General features: G+C 40.7%; 1 protein-coding gene across 4 annotated transcripts; it reads right to left on the bottom strand.

Moving 5' to 3' along the window:
- Positions 1-4315: 4315 nt before the first annotated feature.
- On the bottom strand, positions 4316-22404 carry MEAF6 (MYST/Esa1 associated factor 6). Of its 4 annotated transcripts, none has more exons than XR_011853222.1 (9): positions 22258-22404; positions 19788-19903; positions 17459-17546; positions 14467-14512; positions 11618-11810; positions 9578-9607; positions 7514-7569; positions 6904-6937; positions 4316-6206 (listed from the first exon to the last, which is right to left on the bottom strand). XR_011853222.1 is itself a non-coding variant. In XM_072136773.1 (7 exons), the coding sequence occupies exons 1-7, from the start codon at positions 22345-22347 to the stop codon at positions 6198-6200; spliced, it is 576 nt and encodes a 191-aa protein (XP_071992874.1). In that variant the 5' UTR covers positions 22348-22404; the 3' UTR covers positions 4316-6197. The 4 variants fall into 4 exon arrangements, 1 of the variants encoding a protein (XP_071992874.1); XR_011853224.1 differs by lacking the exon at positions 22258-22404 and adding an exon at positions 21761-21958; XR_011853223.1 differs by lacking the exon at positions 9578-9607.
- Between the last annotated feature and the right edge of the window lie 1203 nt (positions 22405-23607).

Genomic DNA, 23607 nt, shown 5'->3' with positions numbered 1-23607 from the left:
GGGCACATGCCAGTCCTCGGAGCTGCCCGGAAGAGGATCCCCCGGTAAGCGGCACGGGGGATCCGATCCACAGCAGGAACACCCTTACACGCCGCGGTCATGCTTGACCGCGGCGTGTAAGGGGTTAACACCCGCGATCGGAGTCGGCTCCGATCGCGGGTGTTACAGCGAGGTGTCAGCTGTGATAGACAGCTGACAGCCGCTGCTTCTGGTACCGGCTCCGTTCGTGAGCCGGTCCCAGAAGCTGGACGTTATGCTACATCCCGGTGCGCTAAGCATCTAGCCCCCGGGACGTAGTATAACGTCGTGGTGCGCCTAGGGGTTAAAAAATGTTATGCACTCCAAAATAAGCCCACTAAAAAGAACAACTCTTCTCGCAAAAAATAAGCCCCTAACCAGATTTGTCAGGCGAAAAATAAAAAAGTTATGCATATGAAAAGATGGTGATGCTAAAATGAACAAGATTTTCTCCAAATTGGTTTTTATGCAATACAATTGAATAAAATACACAAAACCCCCACATATTTGGTATCCCTGCGTCCGTAACAATCTGCATAATAAAACAGAATCGTTATTAGATCCGCAAAGTGAACCCCGTAAAAAAAACCCCAAAAAGATCATTTTCAATTAATACCCTATAAAAAATGCTCTAAAATAAGACCACTAAAAAGAACAATCCTTCTCGCAAAAAATAAGCCCTTAAACAGATTTGTGAGGCGAAAAATAAAAAAAGTTATGCATATGAAAAACACCTAAAGGGTTAAAAAAACGTCTTAAAAGTGGTTTTTCATACGTTGAGGGGTGTAGTTTCCATAATGGGGTAATTTATGAGTCTCACTATTATTTAGGCCTCTCAGTGTCAATTACAAGTTGAGCAGGTCCATCTAAATGCGGGTTTTGGTGATTTTACAAAAAAATGTGAAAAATGATACCTAAATTCTGAGCCTCATAACATTCTAGTAAAATATGTGGAATCTTAAAAAACCATCCAACATAAAGCAGACATTTGGGAAATGTAAGTTATGAATTTATTTGGGAGCTATGACTATCTGCATCAAAAGTAGAGAATTTAGAATGTTGAAAATAAAGAATTTTTCCAAATCTTTGCCAAATTTTGTTTTTTTTCATAACTAAACGCAAAAGATTTCATCCAAATTTTTAAACTAATTTGAAGTACAATGTGTCACGAGAAAACAATCTCAGTGTTACCACGCTATAACCACTTATAGTGACACAGGTCAGATTTTAAAAATGGGGCCGCGTCCTTAAAGGACACCTGTCATCAGGTCTGTGTCACTTGTCCTGTCACCTCTACCTGTTGGAGCAGCTCACAAGGATCCCATCCCAGCCTTTATCTAGTTATTTCATACATTAATCATTGTAAAATCATCTATTTTTTATCATGTAAATGAGGCTGGTCACATGGTCAGAGGCAGTGATGTCACTCCTGTTACCCCTCCCCTCTCCTGCTCATGTCTGTGTGTAATGTATAGTATAGCGTGTGTGTGCTGCATCTGCTGACATGCTGCATCCTCCTAATACACAGGTAAGAGACACAGACATCAGCTACACATGAATCTGACGTGTTCTGCTGTAACATGGCTGCCTGGAGCTGCTGTATCTCTCCTAAACACACACACACGCGCGCACACACACACGCGCGCACACACACAGGCTGCAGGGGATGTGGCCACCAGCAAGCACATCATTATACAGGCTGTCAGTCATGCACTGGGGGTGTGGCTGTTCCTCCCACTCATGAATAAGGTGGACAGCTTGAATATGCTAATGCTTCATTGGACATTTCACAGGTCATTTGCATACAGCTTTAGGACCTCATTGCTTAGGTTTACAGGCATGTAGAGGGATAATGAAGGGATAGAGGCAATGCTCTCTAATGGCAGTTTATGAAAATCTATTTAGTTTAGGGGGGTTATTTTGCATGACGGGTTCTCTTTAAGGCCAAAAGAGTCCCGTAGGGCTTAAAGGGCATCTACCACCCCGATTCTACATATAAAGGTAGAAGGGGTGGTAGGTGGATGGATTGGACGTGAGGATAGCCCTTTTTTGGGCTAATCCTCACGTCCCGGGTGTCTTTTAGAAAACTTTATTTCAGGTATATGCTAATTTTTTTATGCGGCTACTGGGGCGTGGAGTAGCCGGACATGAGGCTACTAGTCGCGGCTACTCCACGCCCCAGTATCCACGTTACTCCGCCTACCAGGTAATCTTCGGCCAGCTGCGCGCCCTCGTCCGAATCCCCCGACTACTGCGCATGCGTAGTTCCGGCCCCGGAGCCGCGCAGCCAAAGGAAACCCGGACGAGGGCCCGCAGCTACTAGGAGCTACACGCCGAAGATTACCTGGTAGGCGGTGTAACGTGGCTACTGGGGCGTGGAGTAGCCACGACTAGTAGGCTCATGTCCGGCTACTCCACGCCCCAGAAGCCTCATAAAAAAAAAATTAGCATATACCTGAAATAAAGCTTTCTAAAAGACACCCGGGACATGAGGATTAGCCCAAAAAAGGGGCTATCCTCACGTCCCATCCATCCACCTACCACCCCTTCTACCTTTATAGGTAGAATCGGGGTGGTAGGTTCCCTTTAAGCAACTCGCCTGTCTTCTTTGAGGTCCCTGCAATTTTTTCTACCTGACAGGGTGGGATCAGCAGACTAAGACCGTGTGTACATGACAGGCCTCTGAAATCGATGTGCTTGCAACAGATGGGAAGACATGGGGACGGCAAAATGTTCTATCTATCCTTATACATATAAATATTTATATACATACAGGGTGTAGCTAAAAGGTAGGGATGATAGAATATCTTGTGAACTGCACATTGGTCAAATATTTTTCGAAATGATACCAAAATCCCACCCCCATTTCTTATTGCAGATTCTGATTCTCAGGTAAAAAAATGACACATTGCATTGATTCAATCTAGGATTCAAGATGCTGGATGATTATTGGGTGTAATACAGTGACTATGGAAAGTATTCAGACCTCTAAAAAAAATTGGTAAGATTTTTGCTCATGAATGTACACTCTGCATCCCATCTTGACAACAATAATGTAGATATTTCTACTAATCTACTTGTGACATAGTGTGTCACACACATTGGCTCCTGCTGTATGGGGCTGAGCCCTCTCCATACAAGGTGGGCGTTTGCTGCAGTAGACAGTTGTTAGACAAGTATTGTAGAAGGACTCCAAAAAGTGTCTGCTACTGAGCATGCAAGGAGTCCTTGTATTATATTTCTCTATGATGCATGTACTACTGTACACTGCACTCGGTGCAAGGGATCTGACCAACACACATGTCTGTTTCAGCAGCGGAGCATGTTTGTGTGCAGGAGGTCTTAGCCTTAATACTATGTCAGCAAAATATTTAAGAGTTACCTTTTCAATAAATTTCAAAGATATCCAACTTTGTCTTCTCAGGGTCATAAATGTGCAGAATAATGAGAGAAAATGGCTTGACACTGCTGTTTGGCAGGCAACTTTAGTCCAGGAACACGGTCCATGGTTAAATCACAGCAGTGTGAAACGGCCCTTAGGATGCGTTCACACATTGTGTTGACGCATGCATTTTCAAACGCATCACGCAGAGAAGAGGAGATTTACCCAATTACATTGCTGTCAACATTGTGTTAACAAACACAATTATTAAGTGTCCACTACAACAGTCCAATAAATAAGCCTTCATTTGGAACTTGTTCTATGGCTGTTATCCTCTATCCTTGAATAATCAAACAACTATGACAAAAATTAGGTCTGATCTGCAAGCTGACCTTCTATATGGGAAGTCAAGGAGTCAGTCCTATCAGTGATTAGCCATCTCTGTATTCCTTGAGAGAAGCTGTCAAACCCTGACATGCCCTCCTCCTGATTCGTAGAATAGAAAGGGCAAAGTTTTAAAATGTTTCTGAATCTTTTTTCCATATCTGATTAGCTACTCCTGCTCTATATCATGCTGTCTACAGACTCCACATTTTCCAAATGACAGCTTCACTTTAATGTAAACAAAATATTTAACAGTTTCCTAGTCAAGTGTTTACTAAATGTCTAGCAAAATAAGCACCAAATATTGTAGCAGTTTATATTGAACAAATTTTCACATTTTAATTGGTCACATTGTGGGTTATGGAAAGAGCTAAATAAGGGGACATTAATATCTTCAATATAGACAAAAGGATCTTTTCGAAATGGAAATATTACTTTGTTTCTCTGCTCCTGATGTAGTACGTCAACCCACTTTATGTACAACTGATTTTCAGTTTTTACACAAGTTTAGTAAGATACACAACAAGATGGGACTAGCAAATGGTTGGTTTATTTTGTATATCCACAGTGACTGGACAGGTTGTAAATTCCATCAAAAATAACTGAGGCTGACAAAAGAAAAATTATTCAGATGTAATAATTCATTAGCTGGAAATCAGGTTGGTCCACATAAAAGGTAAACATACAGATTACTTAGAGAATATATATATGTAAAATATTCCAGAGCTAAAAACCTCAAGAACAAGTTTTAAAAAAAATCTGGTCAGAAGGGTGAAAAGGAAAAAGTAGTGATAGATGCAAAGATGTGGACATGTCCCATCTTTTTCCGGCAACGGAACGGTATGGTGCCGCACTGTACTGCTCCGTGCGCCCATTGCCGTCCTATGGGGGATGCAAGTACGGCGGCCGTATATACGTCCCCAACGGTAGTCTGAATTTAGCCTTAAGCCTGGGTCACATAGGCAGAGTTCTGCTGTGGAGCATCTTCAGCTATTAAAAATTGTGTGATAAGCTTCTTGAATCCAGGCTGGAAGAACAGACTACAGGAACATGAAGTTTAGCATCTACAAAAAAGTTTTATAATACAATTCAAAGATATATCGGAATAAAGAGAATGAATATACATATTATTGCATCCTGTAATATTACCATTTGTGGTTTAGCTTATTGTGGGCAAAATTCAATGTGGTTTTGCATTTCATTTGGAAAACTCATTTAGTTCTTAATAAACTATTTAAAAAAAAAAATTATTAAAAAAAACATATGTACAAATTCACAATAAAACAAAGCCAAAAAAACCAAACACACCCCTACTGCATTTGCACTAACAAACATGCCAGCCAAGTATAACTGCATGTGACACCTCAAACTCTCAATATTTAAAAGGAGCCAGTTTCCGATGCCAACAGCATCAGCCAAAAATTATTTAGACTTTAGGCCAGGGCATCATTGATTAGAGTTATTAAGCCACATTGAGATACAGTAGCCTTCTAAATGAATAAATTGCAGTGGATACAGTTTTGTAGATGGCTCAATAGTCAAAATGAATTTGTAGCAAAGTAACAATGTCACTTTGGCCCAGGTGTATTTTATATTTGATGTAACAGGAAAGAAAACTGAAAAACACAATTACTACACAAGATCATATAGGAGGGGGGTAGTTTTTCTTTACTGTATACTAGACAGGAAGCAGTTCAAGATACGGATCCATGCTTTGAGGTCTGATGCACAGAGATTTAAAAAGTTACCGACTCGGCCCTGAAATTTGCACATAGTTGTCCAAAAGTATGCAACAATTAATGAAGGAGTGCAAAAAGCCAATATGTTATTCTGCTGGTCTTTACTGGCCACAATATTCAGGTAATCCATGGGAAGAAGACTGGGACTATAGAAGTTCCATCCATTTACAATCAAAGATTATAGAATTTAATTTTCTATCACAACCTGTCACCTTCCTACAGAATCCCAGGCCATGCCAGTGCTCTGTTGGTCTTTTAAAAACATGTTGCAGCAATGACCTTCTATACACATAGGAATGTTGTACCCAATTACTGGCTCTAATGTGGTATCACAAAGCTGGTAATTTCTTGTAAGAGTCATGAATGTAAATGGCAGCACAAAAGAAACACCAGGACAAGACCTTGGAAAAGTGTTGAGATTCAATAGGCAAGTAGTGACTTGGTAGCAATAGACCAATTCAAGGATAAAGAAATGTATATAGAGATTTGAACCCCCACCAAACCCCTACAAGGACATTGCTGCTCAAATCCACCTTCAAAGAGTTTTTTTGTCCATCTTCAAAAACCTCTTTAATGTAGAAACAAACAAGGTTCAGTCTTGAATAATAAAGTGAAATTCTGGATAAAACAAAATTAATTTTTCTGCTGATGTTTTCCTTGATATTGATGTCACATTAATAATCCTGAAAAAAAAAAAGGAAAAATGTAATTATATTCAAAGCTATAGAAATGCTAGTAATGACAGCACATTTACAAAGCTTTTAGTATTTCAAAGTCAGCAATAACATACATAGGTCTTACCCGTTACAATTGGCCCCAAAGGTTCATATAAAAAGCTACATATTAGTAAAATGACTGATGAGTGTTTTTCCACAAGATATTTCTTAAAAAGGCACCTGTCACCAGCTTTAACCCCACTAAACTGCAGGGTATAATATATTCTTTCTAAAATTGCTTCCTTTTATGTTTACTATCAAAAGTTAACCTATAAATTAAAAAAAAGGTAATCCAAAGTCATGTGAAAATGAGCAAAACTCATCTTTAGCCAGAGGAACAAGAGAAACATTTTAAAGAGAACCTGTCATCAGTTTCTAACCCATTAAACTACTTGGGTGTATAAGAGCCCAAAAAAATGGGCATCTACTCAGGCTCAAAAACTTTGCAAACCATTTCTTGGGCTTCTTATACACTCAAATAGTTTAATGGGGTAAAAGCCAGTGGCAGGTACCCTTGAAGTTTTTCATCTATGCTAATGGACACATGCTCAGCTTTCTTCATTCACTTCCATAGGAGTTTTGAAAATGGCAGCATGCATAGCTACCATTTTATTTATATGGCGAACCCAGCACTGAAATGCAAACGTTAATACTAAATACTTACCGATCTTGGCTTCTTGTTTAACTTGAGGTCAATCCTATAGCCAAAAATAAAAACGACACAATGAATTAACAGATTTCTTCCCTCAGAAGGAACTGACAAGGAACATTGACAAATGCAATAAATGTTGACTATTTCAAATGCCATTTGTTTGAAGGTTTTGCAGTACAGTCGTAAGACGCAAAGAAAAAACCTTAAAAAGGGTTTCCTTGGATAGTTCAATAATTTATCCTAAGTCCTCATTATCAGATTGCTGTCCAACAAGCAGCACCAGCCCAGCTGTTCTCAGACACAGAACGAGACTAGGAACACAGCTCAGTTTCTAGTGCGTCTCTGCAACTTCAAACCCTTTCAAACCACTTTACCAAGAATGGAATTGTCTGCTTTCTGTCCCATCCCTGATTTATAAGCTGCTGAGGACATCTGTGGGGGTGCTGGGTGGTTGAAGACATGAGTTATGAAATTGTTGTAAATAAATTCCAATCCCCTTTAAAAACCTTGTCTTTTTAAGCAATTATTTTGCCATACTAAAGGGACAGTCTAAACTTTTTCAGAATAACCTGACATTTGAAAGATTGCACATTACTTCTAGAGACCCTATGAAGCCACTTACACATGGAGACAAGGAAACGCAGGCGTCACTCTGTGCTTGATCGCGAGATATTGAGACTGAAAATAGAGCAGATTGTCTTCAACATACAGCAAACATAGAATTAAAGCCATACCGATTTTTATGAGGGAAGGAAATATGCTTGAAGTTACTTTTTTGTGACAGTGTCCACATAACACAATACAAATATGGACAGCAGAATTCCAAAAAAAAAAAAAAAACCTCAAGTTATCCTACACACCCTCTGAAAAACCCTGCCTCTGTTTGACCTATTAAAATTTATGAGAATATGATCGCTAAAGTGTCATCAATGTCTGGTACAATAGGAATGAACCGCAATCGAGATTTTACACGTCAGTATTGTAGGGTATGGACATTATCTACATCTACATGGAGTCGAGGTTTGAATGATTATAAAATCCATTCATTATAATTTTTAACACTAAATTCTCTAGTTTTCCCAAAAGATCATTAGCAAAATGCAAATCTATTAAAGATTTGAACAAGATTATGCTTATGGAGTCTGATCAAGGGGTTACCCCCCTTTGCCAAATTTCCAATATGTTATTAAGTAGCTTCTCTTGTCCTCATAGATAACCACAGCATTTCATTTCCAGAAACCAGCTGCCCTTGGGTACAGCAGGTAAAGATGGTGAGAGACATGTAATTCCCACTTTTGTACAGGCACAACTATAAGAGGTGTTGCTCCCTGTATCTGCACTTTAACTTCAGACATTTAGTGATTGTGCATGCAGACCGAGTGCTGGGACAAACTGGTAACACATCCCATAAAGAAATCATGTGAACCACCATCTTCATTATAGCCTTCAAAAGCCAGGGTTAGAGGTTAAGGCTTATGGCACATTAAAAATGCAGATGTTAATGGCATCTATAATAAACAAAAAATGCTCCACTATACCACTAAGGAGCAGCTCTCTGTGGACAGGGTTCAGAAAAGCTCCTACAGTGTGGTCAGCAACTTTGCCCCAAAGTGGCAGCCATAGGAACCTTTAAAAGACCCAGTAAATCTGCACTGCTACCACTCTTGGGTACATGTTGCACTTTTGGAGGAATTGATACAGAAAGTATACTGAAAATGTTATGTTTCATCATACAAACAGCAACATTAAAAAGGGGTTGTCTCAGAGTAAGAAAAAATAGTGGGGGGCTGCATAAACAAACATGTACTAACTTCCTCCTTCCCTCCCCGTGACCCACGCCGTGGTCCCTCCATGCCCTCCGGTCCAATTAACTTCTGGCCTGTAAACGAAGGCACGGTGGGACCATGGAATTGAAGGGAAGGGAAGGAGGTGGCAAGTACTTATTTATGTAGTGTCCCCCCAACCTCACTATTTTCTCAACTCAGACAACCCCTTTAATTTGCTGAACCATTTAAAGGGAACCTGTCAACAAAAAGTTGTTCTAATAAACCAATACCAGTATGTTGTGAAGCAGCTCAACACCTCCCAGATTGTTTCTTTCATGACCCAGTGTGATGGCGTCATCCAGAATTTCTGCTGACAGGTTCCCTTTTACAGCTTTAAGCTCAAATGAGCATGGACTACATCCATGCAATCTTCATATACATCAATGACTGTTCCTATTAAAATATAGTTGTAATATGTGGATCTATATGTGCAACTAAAACAGCAAAAATAATAAATATTGTAGCTACTATGAACCATTGCGTTTGAGGAGTGAAAATATATACTACTAAAGCCACCCTCACACAAGCAAGTGTGATCAGCCAAGCGTGCTGCGTGTGCTTCCCAGAACAACTGGCCCGAAAACTGAACAGCCGAAACAAAACTTAACCGACATGCTCAGTTAAGTTCCAGCCTGTCATAGTGGGCAGCATACATGGCGAGTTTGACTGGTCAGACTCACTAGTGACTGGTGTAAAGGAAGAGATATATATTCCCCCCCCCCCCCCCCGCAACATAAGGGACTTAACAGACCAATTATATGGCAACATTGAAGCATGCATTAAACAGCACATGCAGATAAAACATACAATTTGCATGATCCAAATATAAGCAGTTGTACAAACCCAAGAATCACACTTACTCGAAGTCATAATCATACATGCCAGATGGACTGGGGAAGCATTAAAGAGAAAAGAAAGCAATAGGAATTAATGCAGCGATTAGTAGAATTGTGTGATTAGCATAAAACAGACTGCTAATCTGATGATAAATATGCTGGATTAGGACAAAGCAGGAGACTGGAAACAGGTCTTAAAGCCAAGTTGTTTTCAGAAAACCAAATGTATGGCCTCAAGTGAACAGTCATAATATATTGCAGTAGAGAAAGTTCCCTACTGATTTAGAATTACATAACATTCACTGACAAGTGGCTTTTACAGAAATATGCAGATACATTTTCCAGGATGGAATAAGAAAAACCATTGCATGCATAAAGGAGGTGGCTTTATAATACAGCCAGAAAGCAGACAACTTCCTTGTAGCCCATAGGCAGATTTCAGGTTGCTACTAGAGATGGGTTGTCAGCATTCCTGACATGGTTATATTAGTACAGGCGGTCCCCAGGTTACATACAAGATATGATCCGGAGCTTTGTTCTTAAATTGAATTTGTATGTAAGTTGAGACTGTATATTTTATAATTGTAGATCGAGACAAAAAAAAAATTTGGTCCCAGTGACAATTGGAGTTTATACATTTTTTACTGTAATGGGACCAAGGATTATAAATAAAGCTCCATTACAGACACCTTACAGCTGATTATTGCAATCTAGGATTATAGTGAAGCATCCAAAGAGCATCACCAGAGGACACAGGGGTCTGTCTGTAACTATGGGTTGTCTGTAAGTCGGGTGTCCTTAAGTAGGGGACCACCTGTAGTGACTGTATTCCTATGACAATTTGGAGCCCTACACTTTCCTGTTCCTCTGGCATAGAAATTCTCAAAATAAAAGCTAGGAGTCAGTTGTTTGACACTATCCATTCAGTTAATCTTAGACACACCCAATATTATACATTTCTGTAACTAGTAAATTACTGACACCACAGCTGATGTCTAGGGAAAAAAAACCCTTAAAAAAGGACCTCTAGTCATACCAGATGTGTGCATGCCAGTAAACACTTCCATTCAAAGGAAAACACATACACACACAAATTTGATATTTTACATGTAGTAGTTTAGTACTGGTGAATGGCAAGCTACCATGTAAAAGGGCATGAGTCTGGAGCAGTTGGCTCTGTGCTCCATGTCGTGTTCAAGAAGCTAAACTTCAATTGAGCTGTAGTTATGGGACGCTGAGACAAGGTTTGCTGAATGAACATACAGAGGAGATACAAAAGGCATAATTTTGCATGAATAATTTGATATGCTTTCCATACAAATTGAGCCAAGTATGAAAAAAACTATAAAAGGTTCCTGAATAAGACTGCATAATAAAGCATCTTTAAACACACATTTGGAGAAATCTCCAAATATTAGTCTGCAAATATCAATGAAGCTTCGATACTACACACTTAATAAATTACATCTTCAGGGGTCATCGGTTCAAAGGGAAAGAAAATTCACCTTTGTTTCCAGTTTTCTGACTAATTTAATAGAGTCTCCTTTTTTCACACCAGTTTTCCTTAGGGTTGTATCTGGTTGTCATGCATGTCACAGTGCTCAGTCAGTGGCAAAAGGCCCTCTACTCCTAAACTGGTCCTACTATGCATCACCATGAGCAACAAATTCAGGAAATGAACTGCAGAACCATCTCCAGGCACTTGTTCAAATATATTAGACATAAGTTAATATATGTGTGGACACACCTAATAACCAGGCTGACAACTGACACCCTGGAAGTTTACAGATTCTATAGATCTACAGTTAAAAGCTGTTGGCCACAATAAAAGCAAATAGAAATATCAAACTATTTTATAGTAAATTTTAGAAATTCCCACTAATGAGCAGTTTCCTTTTACCAAGTACTATTCTTACATAATTTAATTACCATAATAAAACAAATATAGTTAGTACAGCCTCAAATCTGAAATCCAATATGGGGGCAAAAGATGTAAAAACTACATGCAAGTTTGTTTACGTAAGGAGGATTATAAAAAGAAAACAACATAATTCTTTGGCCAACCTGTGCCTGTTTTTATTCTTGCGTTTCTTATGACTGCTATGATGCCCTCCAGAGTTGGTCGATGAAGCGGCTTTCTGAGGCTTGACACTAGACAAGGAACCATCTAGATCTTCTGCATCATCTTGGCTGGGTTCATTTTCTTGGTTTTGAAAGTCTGGGGAGTTGTCACTCTCTGTTCCACTACCTGGTTCCCCTGAAAGACAAGATTGTATGTGAGAAAGACTGGTCCCCCCCCTTTTAAGCCATTTCACCTATATAAAATGCTGAATTTTGCTATTAACCCCTATACCGCAAAAGACTTTTCACCCTCCTGACACAGCCCATTTTTTTAAATCTGCCCTGGTTATAACTTTGGAACGCTTTAACATATCCAAGTGATTTTGAAATAGTTTTCCTCGTGACTCTTTGTACTTCATATTATTTTGGGTAAAATGGTAATTTGCATTTATTTATGAAAATAAAAACAAACACATTTGGTGACAATCTGGAAAAATTTACGATTTTCAAAATTCAGAATGTTCTACTTTTTCCCAACGCATAGTCATAATAGCAAAAAACCTGGTAACTAACATTTACCAACATTTTTATGCATCCTCATTTTTGTAGGCTGTTATGGGCATTTGAACTTTAGGTGCAATTTTTCACATATTCATAAAAACAGCAAAAATCATACTATTGAGGGACCTGCTCAGATTCCATGTCACTGAGAGGCCTAAATAGTAAAACCCCATAAATTACCCCATTAAAGAAACCACATCCCTCAATGTATGTTAAACTTTTATGAAGTTTGTTAACCCTTTAATAGTATTACAGTGGTTAAAACAATCTGGTGCATTTTTTTTTTGTCTATATGAAGATATTTTTAAAAAATTTACAAATTCTCAGTGGATAAAATACCAAAACGTTTCACAAAGTTTGATACCCAATCTCTCCTGAGTACAACAATCCACCATATGTGGTGGTAAACTGCTGTATGTGCATATGCCATGACATTAAAGGGATTGTCCGAGACTTATTTAAAAAAAACCCCATAAGGTGGCCGGGTGTCCCCCGCTGCTATCGCTCTGTGCGCCATGTAAACAAACATGGCCGTGGGAGCGGTGCTGGATTCAACTTCCGGCCGGCTGTGGCCAGCCATGCTCCACCCATCCCTATTCACAGCATTGTATATGCAGGATGGATGGGTGATGGGCCCGGCTGGAAGCAGAATGCAGCACTGCTTCCGTGGACATGTTTGTTTACATGGCGCACGGACCGAAGGGATACAGGGTGTCGGGAGGTAAGTACACCTATTTTTTTTTTTTTTAAGCAGCTCCCTCCCTCCCACCTTTTGTTGTTTTAATAAGTCTCGGACAATTAAGGTGCACCATTCAGAGCAGATTTGCACTTAATCTTTTTTTTGACAGATGCTCTTTACAAATACTTCATTTTAGTTGGCCATTAGTTAATTGATGAGATTTTATTAACTCTTGATTGTATGGAAGAAAATTTGTTTCTTTATTAATAAGACAGTGTTTTAAAAAGTGTATTTTTCATTTTTACAGGTTGGCTTGAATAAGTGATGCTCTGATCGCTTGTTCAAGCTCTTCTTCATCTAACAAAGTGTAATACAGATGTGTGTTACAGCCTGGTCCTGCTAGACGAGAGAGAGGTGGCTCCAAGACACCCAGCAGGGACCAGTCATCAGGAAAATATCACCATCTGTCCATGTATGGCGTCTCTACATCTCCCAGGGCTTCCCCAGAGACGAGGCTCTAAATTACGCAATGAAATATTTTGCCAAGCCCAAGATTTGAACCCACAACCTCTACCATCAACCTGCCATAGAGATACAAGATAGAGATGGATCTTCTCATATACCAGATTACTGTTATTAAGCATAATACAGTAAAATTACATTAATAAAAATGTACAAGACAAAAATAAAGGCTCATTCAGACAGGCATGTTTGCTGCGTGTCTGCAAAATACAGATGGACGTGATGGCTGTGTTTGTAACAGTTTTTTTTTTTCACATCCGTACATCATTTTTTTTTTTCATATATGCAAAAATACTGATGGGTTTCTAATCTACTTCTTGTCCTGCCCAGTTGGTTGCCTAGCAACATTTGAGGAAAACCAGCCTGCATACGGATGTCATCCATGTAACATCCATTTAATTTTATGGATGTATATGGTCCACATGGTAGACAAAATAACGCATGCAGCTATTTTTTTTTTCTCACTATCTGCACATCCGTGGGAAAAAAAAAAAAAAAAAAACACCCCACACGGACATGTGACATAGGAAACATTCGGTCCGTTCCATCCAAAAAAAAAAATAAAAAAATGACAAAATATAATAAAAATGATAATAATGAGGATAGTGAACGGACATCAAAAACGCCTGTCTAAATGAGCCCTAAATAATAGTATACTTAATAGTTTTTTATATTAACATTTCCAGGATAACCTATGTAATACCTAAACTACATTGTCATAAGTACCAAATCTTCTCTTCGCAAATCATTGTCTGACAGCTATTGATCGCATGCATTTAAATGGAAATGGATATGTGATTAGGCTGACCCCCCTTCCACAGATGTTTGCATTGCTCCATGTAACCGCACCCATAACATTTAGATAATCTGATACTTTTTTCCCCCCTTTCCTTGAAAGTATCGGTATCGAGTATTGTGATACTCTTCTGGGCATCGTATCGCACTCAAAATTCAAGTATTGGTGCAACCCTACACATGTGGGTACAGTTTCCAGGGGTCAGAAAATGAATTCATCACTGGAAAGAAGCAGTCAGCAAAACGCAAGAGAAAAGATTCTATAAAACATAAATCAGACTGTAGTTTAACTCACGTTTATCAATCATTTGATCCTGTACTCCAGCCAATGCACTTACTGCCTAAAATGTAAAAGAAAGGAAAAAGAATTTTTATTGAGCACAAAATAATCTTTTGAAGGCTACTAAATCCCAAACAACCATTATTAAGGTGCTTCTCAAAGTGGAGTTTCCCATAATTAGAAAAAAATATATACTTGAGAAAAATTGAGAGTTTATGATTCCAATGGCCAATTCATAGTGTAGGGCACTAAAAACAGATTGCAGTGGGTCCAAAAGTAAATAAGATGCCAGAACCAGACCACAACTGAGCCAAAAGTACAGCAAAGTTCTAATTTACAGCATCTTAACTCCCATTCTGAATATCCAAGTTGAAGTTACTCAGCTCGTCCACTACACATTTTCATTTAAGCCGCGGCACACGTGGCGTTTTGAACCCGTTTTTGGGCCATTTTTGAGCAGTCCATTAAAAAAAAAAAAAAAAGTTTTTTTTTTTTTTTTAAAAACACATCCGTTTTTTAACCCGTTTTAATTAAGATAAAACCGGAAAAACGCGCACGCAGGTTTTCCACGGACTGCTTAAAAGCGCTCCAAAAACGGGTTCAAAACGCCACGTGTGCCGACGGCCTAAAGCTGTGTCCCACATAGTCTGAAAACAGACTATCCATCGGCAAAGCTCCAGTCTACATCTTTCCATCCAGCTGAGTAACATAATAGACTCAGGAGGCAACAGAAGCCTATGGGAAGCAGACGCAACGTCCCCCAGCCTCTGCTGAGCCAATACGTAACTCAGCAGGAAGGAGGCCGCTAGTGATGTCACTGTCCATATAACAACGGTGACATCACTGGAGGAATACCCCTACCAATCACTAGCTGCATTCAGCTGAGAAGAGTTTTCACTGGGCAAAGTATCCTACTGCATAAACATACGGTTGGATACATCTGTGTCATTTGTTGTAGGGACACACCTGGAATCCGCCGTATAGCAAGAAACTAGGTTTGAACCCAGGCCAAGTTTTTATACCCTTGAAGGACACCTGTCACTATTTCGGTCACCTGTCTGTTGGATCACAAGGATCCTATCCCAGCCTTTATCTAGTCAATTCATACATTAATCATTCTAAAATTCATCTTTTCTTTATTATGTAAATGAAGGTGATCACATGGTCAGAGGCAGTGATGTCAGTAAGTGATGTATAGTAAAGCATTGCTAGAGTCTGTGCTTTATCTGCTGACATGCTCTCCCTCCTAATACACATGTGTGAGACACAGACATCAGCTACACATGTAGCTGACATGTTCTGCAATAACACGGCTGCCTGGAGCTGTTGTATCTCTCACACGCACACATGCTGCAGGGGGCCGCCAGCACCAGGAGGCACATGGAGGAGCCATTACACCATTATACCTCACATGATTATACAGGCTGTCAGTCAAGCACTGGGGGTGTGGCTGTGCCTCCCACTCATGAATAAGCTGGACAGCTTAAATATGCTAATGACTCATTGGACCTTTCTCAGGTCATTTGCATACAGCTTTAGGACCTCATTGGTTAGGTTTACAGGCATGTAGAGGGACAATGAAGGGATAGAGGCAATACTTTCTAATGGCAGTTTATGAAAATATATTTTGTTTAGGGGGTTAATTTCCCTAACGGGTTCTCTTTAAAGCCCTCACATAAAGTTCTGAACATGCAGTGTATATGATTTAACACTGCAGACTTTTATGAAACTACATCACAAGTCTCAAGACAGACACATACATACATATACACTCACCGGCCACTTTATTAGGTACACCTGTCCAACTGCTCGTTAACACTTAATTTCTAATCAGCCAATCACATGGCGGCAACTCAGTGCATTTAGGCATGTAGACATGGTCAAGACAATCTCCTGCAGTTCAAACCGAGCATCAGTATGGGGAAGAAAGGTGATTTGAGTGCCTTTGAACGTGGCATGGTTGTTGGTGCCAGAAGGGCTGGTCTGAGTATTTCAGAAACTGCTGATCTACTTGGATTTTCACGCACAACCATCTCTAGGGTTTACAGAGAATGGTCCGAAAAAGAAAAAACATCCAGTGAGCGGCAGTTCTGTGGGCGGAAATGCCTTGTTGATGCCAGAGGAGAATGGGCAGACTGGTTCGAGCTGATAGAAAGGCAACAGTGACTCAAAACGCCACCCGTTACAACCAAGGTAGGCATAAGAGCATCTCTGAATGCACAGTACGTCGAACTTTGAGGCAGATGGGCTACAGCAGCAGAAGACCACACCGGGTGCCACTCCTTTCAGCTAAGAATAGGAAACTGAGGCTACAATTTGCACAAGCTCATCGAAATTGGACAGTAGAAGATTGGAAAAACGTTGCCTGGTCTGATGAGTCTCGATTTCTGCTGCAACATTCAGATGGTAGGGTCAGAATTTGGCGTCAACAACATGAAAGCATGGATCCATCCTGCCTTGTATCAACGGTTCAGGCTGGTGGTTGTGGTGTCATGGTGTGGGGAATATTTTCTTGGCACTCTTTGGGCATCGTTGCAATGCCACAGCCTACCTGAGTATTGTTGCTGACCACGTCCATCCCTTTATGACCACAATGTACCCAACATCTGATTGCTACTTTCAGCAGGATAATGCGCCATGTCATAAAGCTGGAATCATCTCAGACTGGTTTCTTGAACATGACAATGAGTTCACTGTACTCAAATGGCCTCCACAGTCACCAGATCTCAATCCAATAGAGCATCTTTGGGATGTGGTGGAACGGGAGATTCGCATCATGGATGTGCAGCCGACAAATCTGCGGCAACTGTGTGATGCCATCATGTCAATATGGACCAAAATCTCTGAGGAATGCTTCCAGCACCTTGTTGAATCTATGCCACGAAGAATTGAGGCAGTTCTGAAGGCAAAAGGGGGTCCAACCCGTTACTAGCATGGTGTACCTAATAAAGTGGCCGGTGAGTGAACAGTCTTAAAAGGAAACCTATAAAAGAGCAGAAATACTCACCGCTGCAGAAGTGACAGAAGATTTACTGAATAGTCTTTCTGCTTCTTTGAATTTTCTATTCCTTCTATCATTTTTACTATTTGAATTCCTATATACAAAAATATATCATGGTTATACTGTTACCATTAACATGTTAAAAAAAAAAATCAAAAAGTACAAGAAAATCATTTATCAAGATCTCTAAATTATTTTTCCATGTACAGGCAGTCCCCGGGTTACATACAAGATAGGGTCTGGAGGTTTGTTCTTAAGTTGAATTTGTATGTAAGTCGAAACTGTATATTTTATAATGGAAGTTCTAGACAATTTTTTTTCTTTTGCCCCAGTGACAATTGGAGTTTCAAAATTTTTGGTGTAATTGGACCAAGAATTATCAATAAAGCTTCATTACAGACACCTTACAGCTGATCATTGCAGTCTGGGACTGTAGTAAAGCATCCAGAGAGCTTCACCAGAGGTCACAGTGGGCAGAGGGGTCCGTCTGTAACTATGAGTTGTCTGTAAGTCGGGTGTCCTTAAGTAGGGGACCGCCTGTAGAGAGTTGTGGGAGGGCTTGTTTTCTGCTTTACAAATTGCACTTCATAGCAACAGTATTTAATATTCTATGCCGTACATTGGAAAGCGGGGGGAAAAAATAATAAAAAATTCCAAATGCAGTGAAAATGGTGAAAAAAAAAAAGGATTTGCACAATTTTCTTGAAGGCTTGGAATTTAAGGTTTTCACTGTGCACATGTGACAGGTCTACTTTATTCTTTGGGTCGTTGCAATTACAGAGATACCAAATTTATATAGGCATTATTTTTTCACACATTTACAAAAGTGAAAACCTCCTGTACAAAAAAACCCTTCATTTTGCCATCTTCTGGAGCTAATAACTTTTTCATACTTCCAAGTACGGAGCGTTCTGTGGTGCCATTTTTTTGCTACTTATGAGTACGTTGCTACAATTATAAGGAGTGTACAGCCTTTTGATAATTTTATAGAATTTTTTTTATATTTTTCAAAATGGCAAAAAAATGGCATTTTCGACTTTGGCGCTAATTTTCCTTTACGGCGTTAAACACCAGGAAAAACCATTAATATATTTTGATAGATCATACATATTGGGACACGGCGATACCAAACACGTTTATGCTTGTTTATTTTTAACTTAAATAAATACATTTTTAAAAAAAAAAAATTTTTAGTAACTGATCTACAACCCCGATTACTTCAGAGGGGGCGGTGATTGATTGCAATATGGCAGCGCCCATGCGCTGCCGGAATTTATAGGTCATCTACCACCAGGATAAAGGATTGTATGCAAATGAGTGAGGGGCTCCAGGCACCATAGGAATTAATACAGCCTGGAGGCCCTCAGGCTCATTACAGTCACTACAGTCTTTTATCCAGGTGGTAGATGCCCTTAAAAGTCTCCATGTAAATGCTTTTCAGGAGGCATTTACATGGTTAGCACCTGCGATCGGTGACAGCACAGACCGCAGATGTTACCAGTGGGTGTTTTCTGCAATATGCTGCAAACTCTACCTTGTATGGAGAGGGCTCAGGGGGAGCCATAGTGTGACATACTATTACATCACACGTTGTAATAAAACCATAGCTCACTTTATTGCTCCTGATCTATATTTTTCTTCATATTCTTATAAGAATATGAAGGGTGAGCTGGTGCCGGTACTTACTTTCGTTAGTGTTATAAACCGCGGTATCGCAGTTTTAACACTTTTTAAACTTTAGAGCAGGAGAGGCCGAAGCCTGTTCTGGTCTAGAGTTTAAAAAGTGTTAAAACCACAATACCGCGGTTTATAACACTAACGAAAGCAAGTACCGGCACCAGCTCACCCTGAGCTGGTGCTCGGTACTTACAGCTTACCCCTGCCATTATAACTGGTAGGTTTCCTTTAACACTCACTGACGGATACATCTGTCAGGGAGCTGTTAAGGATGTATGAAGAGGGCTCACGGGATGAGCGCTCTTCATACAGTCATGTGGTTTGCGGTACATTACATTATAATGAATTCTATGTGAAATCCTCATATACTGCAATACAGTAGTATATGGTAGAAACAATCAGACCATCTAGGTTTAAAGTATCCTGGAGGGTCTTTTAAAACAAAAAAAAAAAAAATTCAAATCATTCCCCTTTCCCGAGAACGGATCTAAAACTAAATTAACATTAAAAATCAAACATTTAAGGTATTGCCATTTCAAAATATGAAAACTGTTATTGCCGGCGGTGAGCAGCATAAAGTAGCACCCAAAAGTCCAAGAAAGTTAAAAAGGTATAGCTTTTTGATGGAAGGGAGTAAAGAACAAGAGCAAGAACTTACTTTTGGTTTGTTAAGTAACGGTCCCAACCTCTGATAATATTTCCATACATCTGAGTATCTTCCAGGTAACTCCCTTCGAATGCATAGATTTGGCGTTCTAAATTTGCCAATGTTTCCTATAAAATATAAGGAAAGGTTAATCCAGCTTATAAAAAGATCCTGACTCCTCATGCTTCCAGATTAATAACGTTGATATGTTGTTATCACAGCTTTGGATATTAGACCAAAACCTGGAAACATACACAATCACCGTTTGGGCTAGAATGAGGACATCCACAGGTGGGGCGAAAAAAAAACGGCACACAGAGGGGGGGGGGGGGGGGGGGGGAGACTGCTTCTCTTCAGTCTCTCCCAGGGGACTAATAGACTAGTCACAGAGCACACGGCATTTAAAGGTAATGTATAACTTTTTTAAATCTATTTTTTTGTTATACAAAAACTCTTTGCCAGTGTATGTACTATGCTCTATGGGGACAGGAGGGTGTGCTAAAAATGGGTCTCCTGGTGACAGTTCCCTTTAAGCAATGTGTTAAAGCCAGCTTTGTAACTCGCGTCAACTTTGGGGATTGTTTTCAAGGGTTCTACCAGCAGATCTCATAAAAAGCTACAGGCAGTGTTCACCCTTGGAGATCCCTGTATAATACTTGTGTGTGTGGACCTCCTCTTGTCATGTGCCAAAAAAGGGAAAATTCCCCAGCTTCGTTGTGCATGCACCATATCTATAGCGCTTGTGCAGTGAAGTCAGGGTGTACTACACCAGATTCACTTACTGCAACATGCAGGCACCAAAGGGGAACAAAGTACGAAGTATAAAGTTTGCCCCCCTCCTCATTTATTTAAAAATGTTACATGGAGACTTGGGACCACTGGTCCTTAAGGACCTATGTGAGTATGTGAGGTTTGTCGTCCCAAACTGCTATGACAAGAACCTTTAATGCCTTTGGTCGCTATAATACTACTACACCGGGGCCCGCATTTGACATGACCTCTGCATGCATACATACAAGCAAGTAATGATCGGTAACGCTGAGCCAAAGACAGGAGAGGATTGTTCACCTTGTTTGTTATTTTCATAATCCCTAGGACGCAGTAGGGCTACTGCCTTTAACAGAAACCTACCATTAGAAATCTGCCTATTAAGGTAGTAAAAAGTCACAGGTGAAGCAGCACTCCGTATGGATAAAGTGAAAAGGATAAGGATGCAACGCTTCGTCTTGCTCTATGAAGACATTATCAAGCATAGAGCAAGATGTCTTCATAGAGCAAGACGAAACATTGCATCCTTATCGCTGGTGGAATAAAATAAACTTTTTCACTTTATCCATACGGAGTGCTGCTTCACCTGTGACTTTTTGCTACGACTAACGGGGTTTGTCGGACCCCCGACAAAGACCTGCACCCTCCCAGCTTGCACGGTGCCACTCCACACTTTTCTTTTTCCTGCCTATTAAGGTAGAAATTATGGTAGGTTCCCATTGACCTACTAACCCATAATCCATTTTTAATAAATCCTGTAACTGTTCTTATTAGGTCCCATCCCAAGTTGCTGATGGGTGGTGGTCTCAGAGAATGGGGGGAGTCGCACCGCCGAGATGGCTGGAACAGCTGGTTGTGCATGGCCTGGCTGCCCTGTTCATCTCTATTGAACTGACGAAGATTGCAATCTCTGTCAGCTCCATAGAGATAAGCGGGGGCAGCCACCACACACGCTGCCTTCTTCAGCCATTTGGTGCAATGTGAGGAATTAGTCCTCCATTCTAGTGATCTGTGGGGTCCCATCACCGAGACCCTCACCAAGTTTGCCCTGTCCACTGGATACGACCTAACTTGCTTCTCCTGAAAGCCCCCTATAACAGGTAGATTTCTGATGGAAGCTTTTTTCTTTAAGGAGATGTGAACTGGCTCTGACACATACATGATTCCTGGTACGCAGGTTTTATACGTGCATTAAGACGCATGAATGCGAGTCCCACCAGCATATACTCCATGCAGCAAGACATCGCCAAAGCTCCACTATATGACCATATAGCATTGAACAGCTATAAACATGATCGTGTTAGTCCCTGCGGCCAAGCAGTCGCTGATAAAGACCGCCTGACTCCCAGCGTCAGCCGCATTTCCTCATGGGATTCCTCCTTCCCGCCACTAACATCACCCAATTAAACAGCCGCTAAATTCCGCTCCAGACGTAACGTACAACGCAAGGTACTGCGCAGCCGCTGTGCCGCTAATAAGAAGGGGTGGAAACACTGAAGACGTAGTATGTCCCATAAGCGGTTATGGACTAACGTAAAACAGCAATTCACGCAGCACACTACGTCCCTGAATACACGCAGCAGAAAGGTTAACCGTCCAAGCTACGCTAGTCGCGTAACTCGATGGTGAAAATGCAGGGTGTTAGGAGATATGAAGCAGAGACGTGAATGAACCGTTCCTAGAGATGCAGAGAAGGAGAGAGGATGTCGGTTACCGCTAGCTCCTGTTTTCGCTTCACCAGCTCGGCTAGTTCTCGACGCGTATCTGGGATCTGTGGCGCTGTGGCCTTGTTATGCATCGCCATGATGGAGTGCGAGGAAGGGAGGAGGGACAAGGGGGGCGGCGGCCACGAGCGAATATATAAGCCTGCCCACCTACCATGCTTTACCACAGGCGGCTGCTGGGAGGTGGAGGAGTTTAGTGTATATGCCCTGTACATAAGGAGGTGCAATGCATTATACGTTGCTTTCTACACCCACCAACCTAGTACTGTAGTATTTATATAGGAACGCCCGGTGTCCCGGGCTTAGCACCATATATGAAGAAGACGCAGCCAATCACACCGGCGTCCTGCACAATGATGCACGCTGGCTGCATGCACACGCTGCGATTTGAAACGCATTGGATAAGCACTTTAGAAGGGCAAACTTTCAACAGCTAAAGGAGGACCATAATAGCAAAAAACTGGGGTAATGTTCTCAAAAATGAAGTTACCAAAAAAATGAACGCTGAAGTCAAGCTCTTTCCACCTTTGAACTCCTCCTCCCCTGTGATTGACATTATTTGCCGGACTTCAGGAGATCTGTTCAATGCATTTTGAGGCAGAGAGAGCTTGACTTCAGTGTTAAACTCTCTGCCTCCTTGACTTCAAAAAAACTTACATCCCCATTCAAAGTCGATTTTCTGGATGATGCCACAACACGATCTAGAAGCTGCTCAGCTGCTTGATAACATACAAGTAGGGGTGCATTCGGCCAATTTCTGATGAGGGGTGCGCTTTAAGGGCATTTGGACTGAAAGCCCACTCTGCAGTGACCATACCTCTCAGCAGAAAGAATCAAAAGGCAAAACTCACATTTGGTGAGAAGCATGTTGTGTGGACAGAGAAGTGGTCCATAGTTCACTTTGGCGTGAGGTTAATTTAATTTATTCGCATCTAATGGGAAACATTGGGGCAGATTTATAAAACTGTCTGAAAGTCAGAATATTCCTAGTTGCCCATGGCAAACAATTACAGCTCAGCTTTTATTTTACCAGTGCTCATGAATATTTTAAAGGGGATCTGTGATTGGTTGACTTGTGGGCAACTGAAAATATTCTAACTTTCAGACAGCTTGATAAATCTGCCCTATTATGTTAATTGACAGACTAAACCCAAAGGGCGCGTTCACACGTTCCGCTATCGTCGCGTTCATAACGATCATGCGATCGATTAATCGATCATGCGATTAATAACCCGATCGCATGCGTTTCTCTGGAAACGCATATGCGATCGGCCCAAACTCCGCCCCCTGTGCGCTAGCGTCGCGTTATGAACGCGGCGCTAGCGGAACATGTGAACGCG

The sequence above is a fragment of the Engystomops pustulosus genome, chromosome 2 (assembly GCF_040894005.1).
Source record: "Engystomops pustulosus chromosome 2, aEngPut4.maternal, whole genome shotgun sequence".
In the NCBI taxonomy this organism is placed as follows: Eukaryota; Metazoa; Chordata; class Amphibia; order Anura; family Leptodactylidae; genus Engystomops; species Engystomops pustulosus.
Note: the sequence above shows the minus strand (reverse complement) of the source record. Positions and strands in the feature narration are given on the sequence as shown.

What these genes read in the sequence shown, in the direction of transcription:
- MEAF6 (XM_072136773.1), bottom strand. Translation starts at nt 22,347, where the DNA reads ATGGCGATGCATAACAAGGCCACAGCGCCACAGATCCCAGATACGCGT. An exon ending in AGCGAAAACAGGAGCTAGCG is followed by an intron (nt 19,904 to 22,257) that starts GTAACCGACATC and finishes TATATTTTATAG; the next exon opens with GAAACATTGGCAAATTTAGA. An exon ending in CTTCTGTCACTTCTGCAGCG is followed by an intron (nt 14,513 to 17,458) that starts GTGAGTATTTCT and finishes TTTACATTTTAG; the next exon opens with GCAGTAAGTGCATTGGCTGG.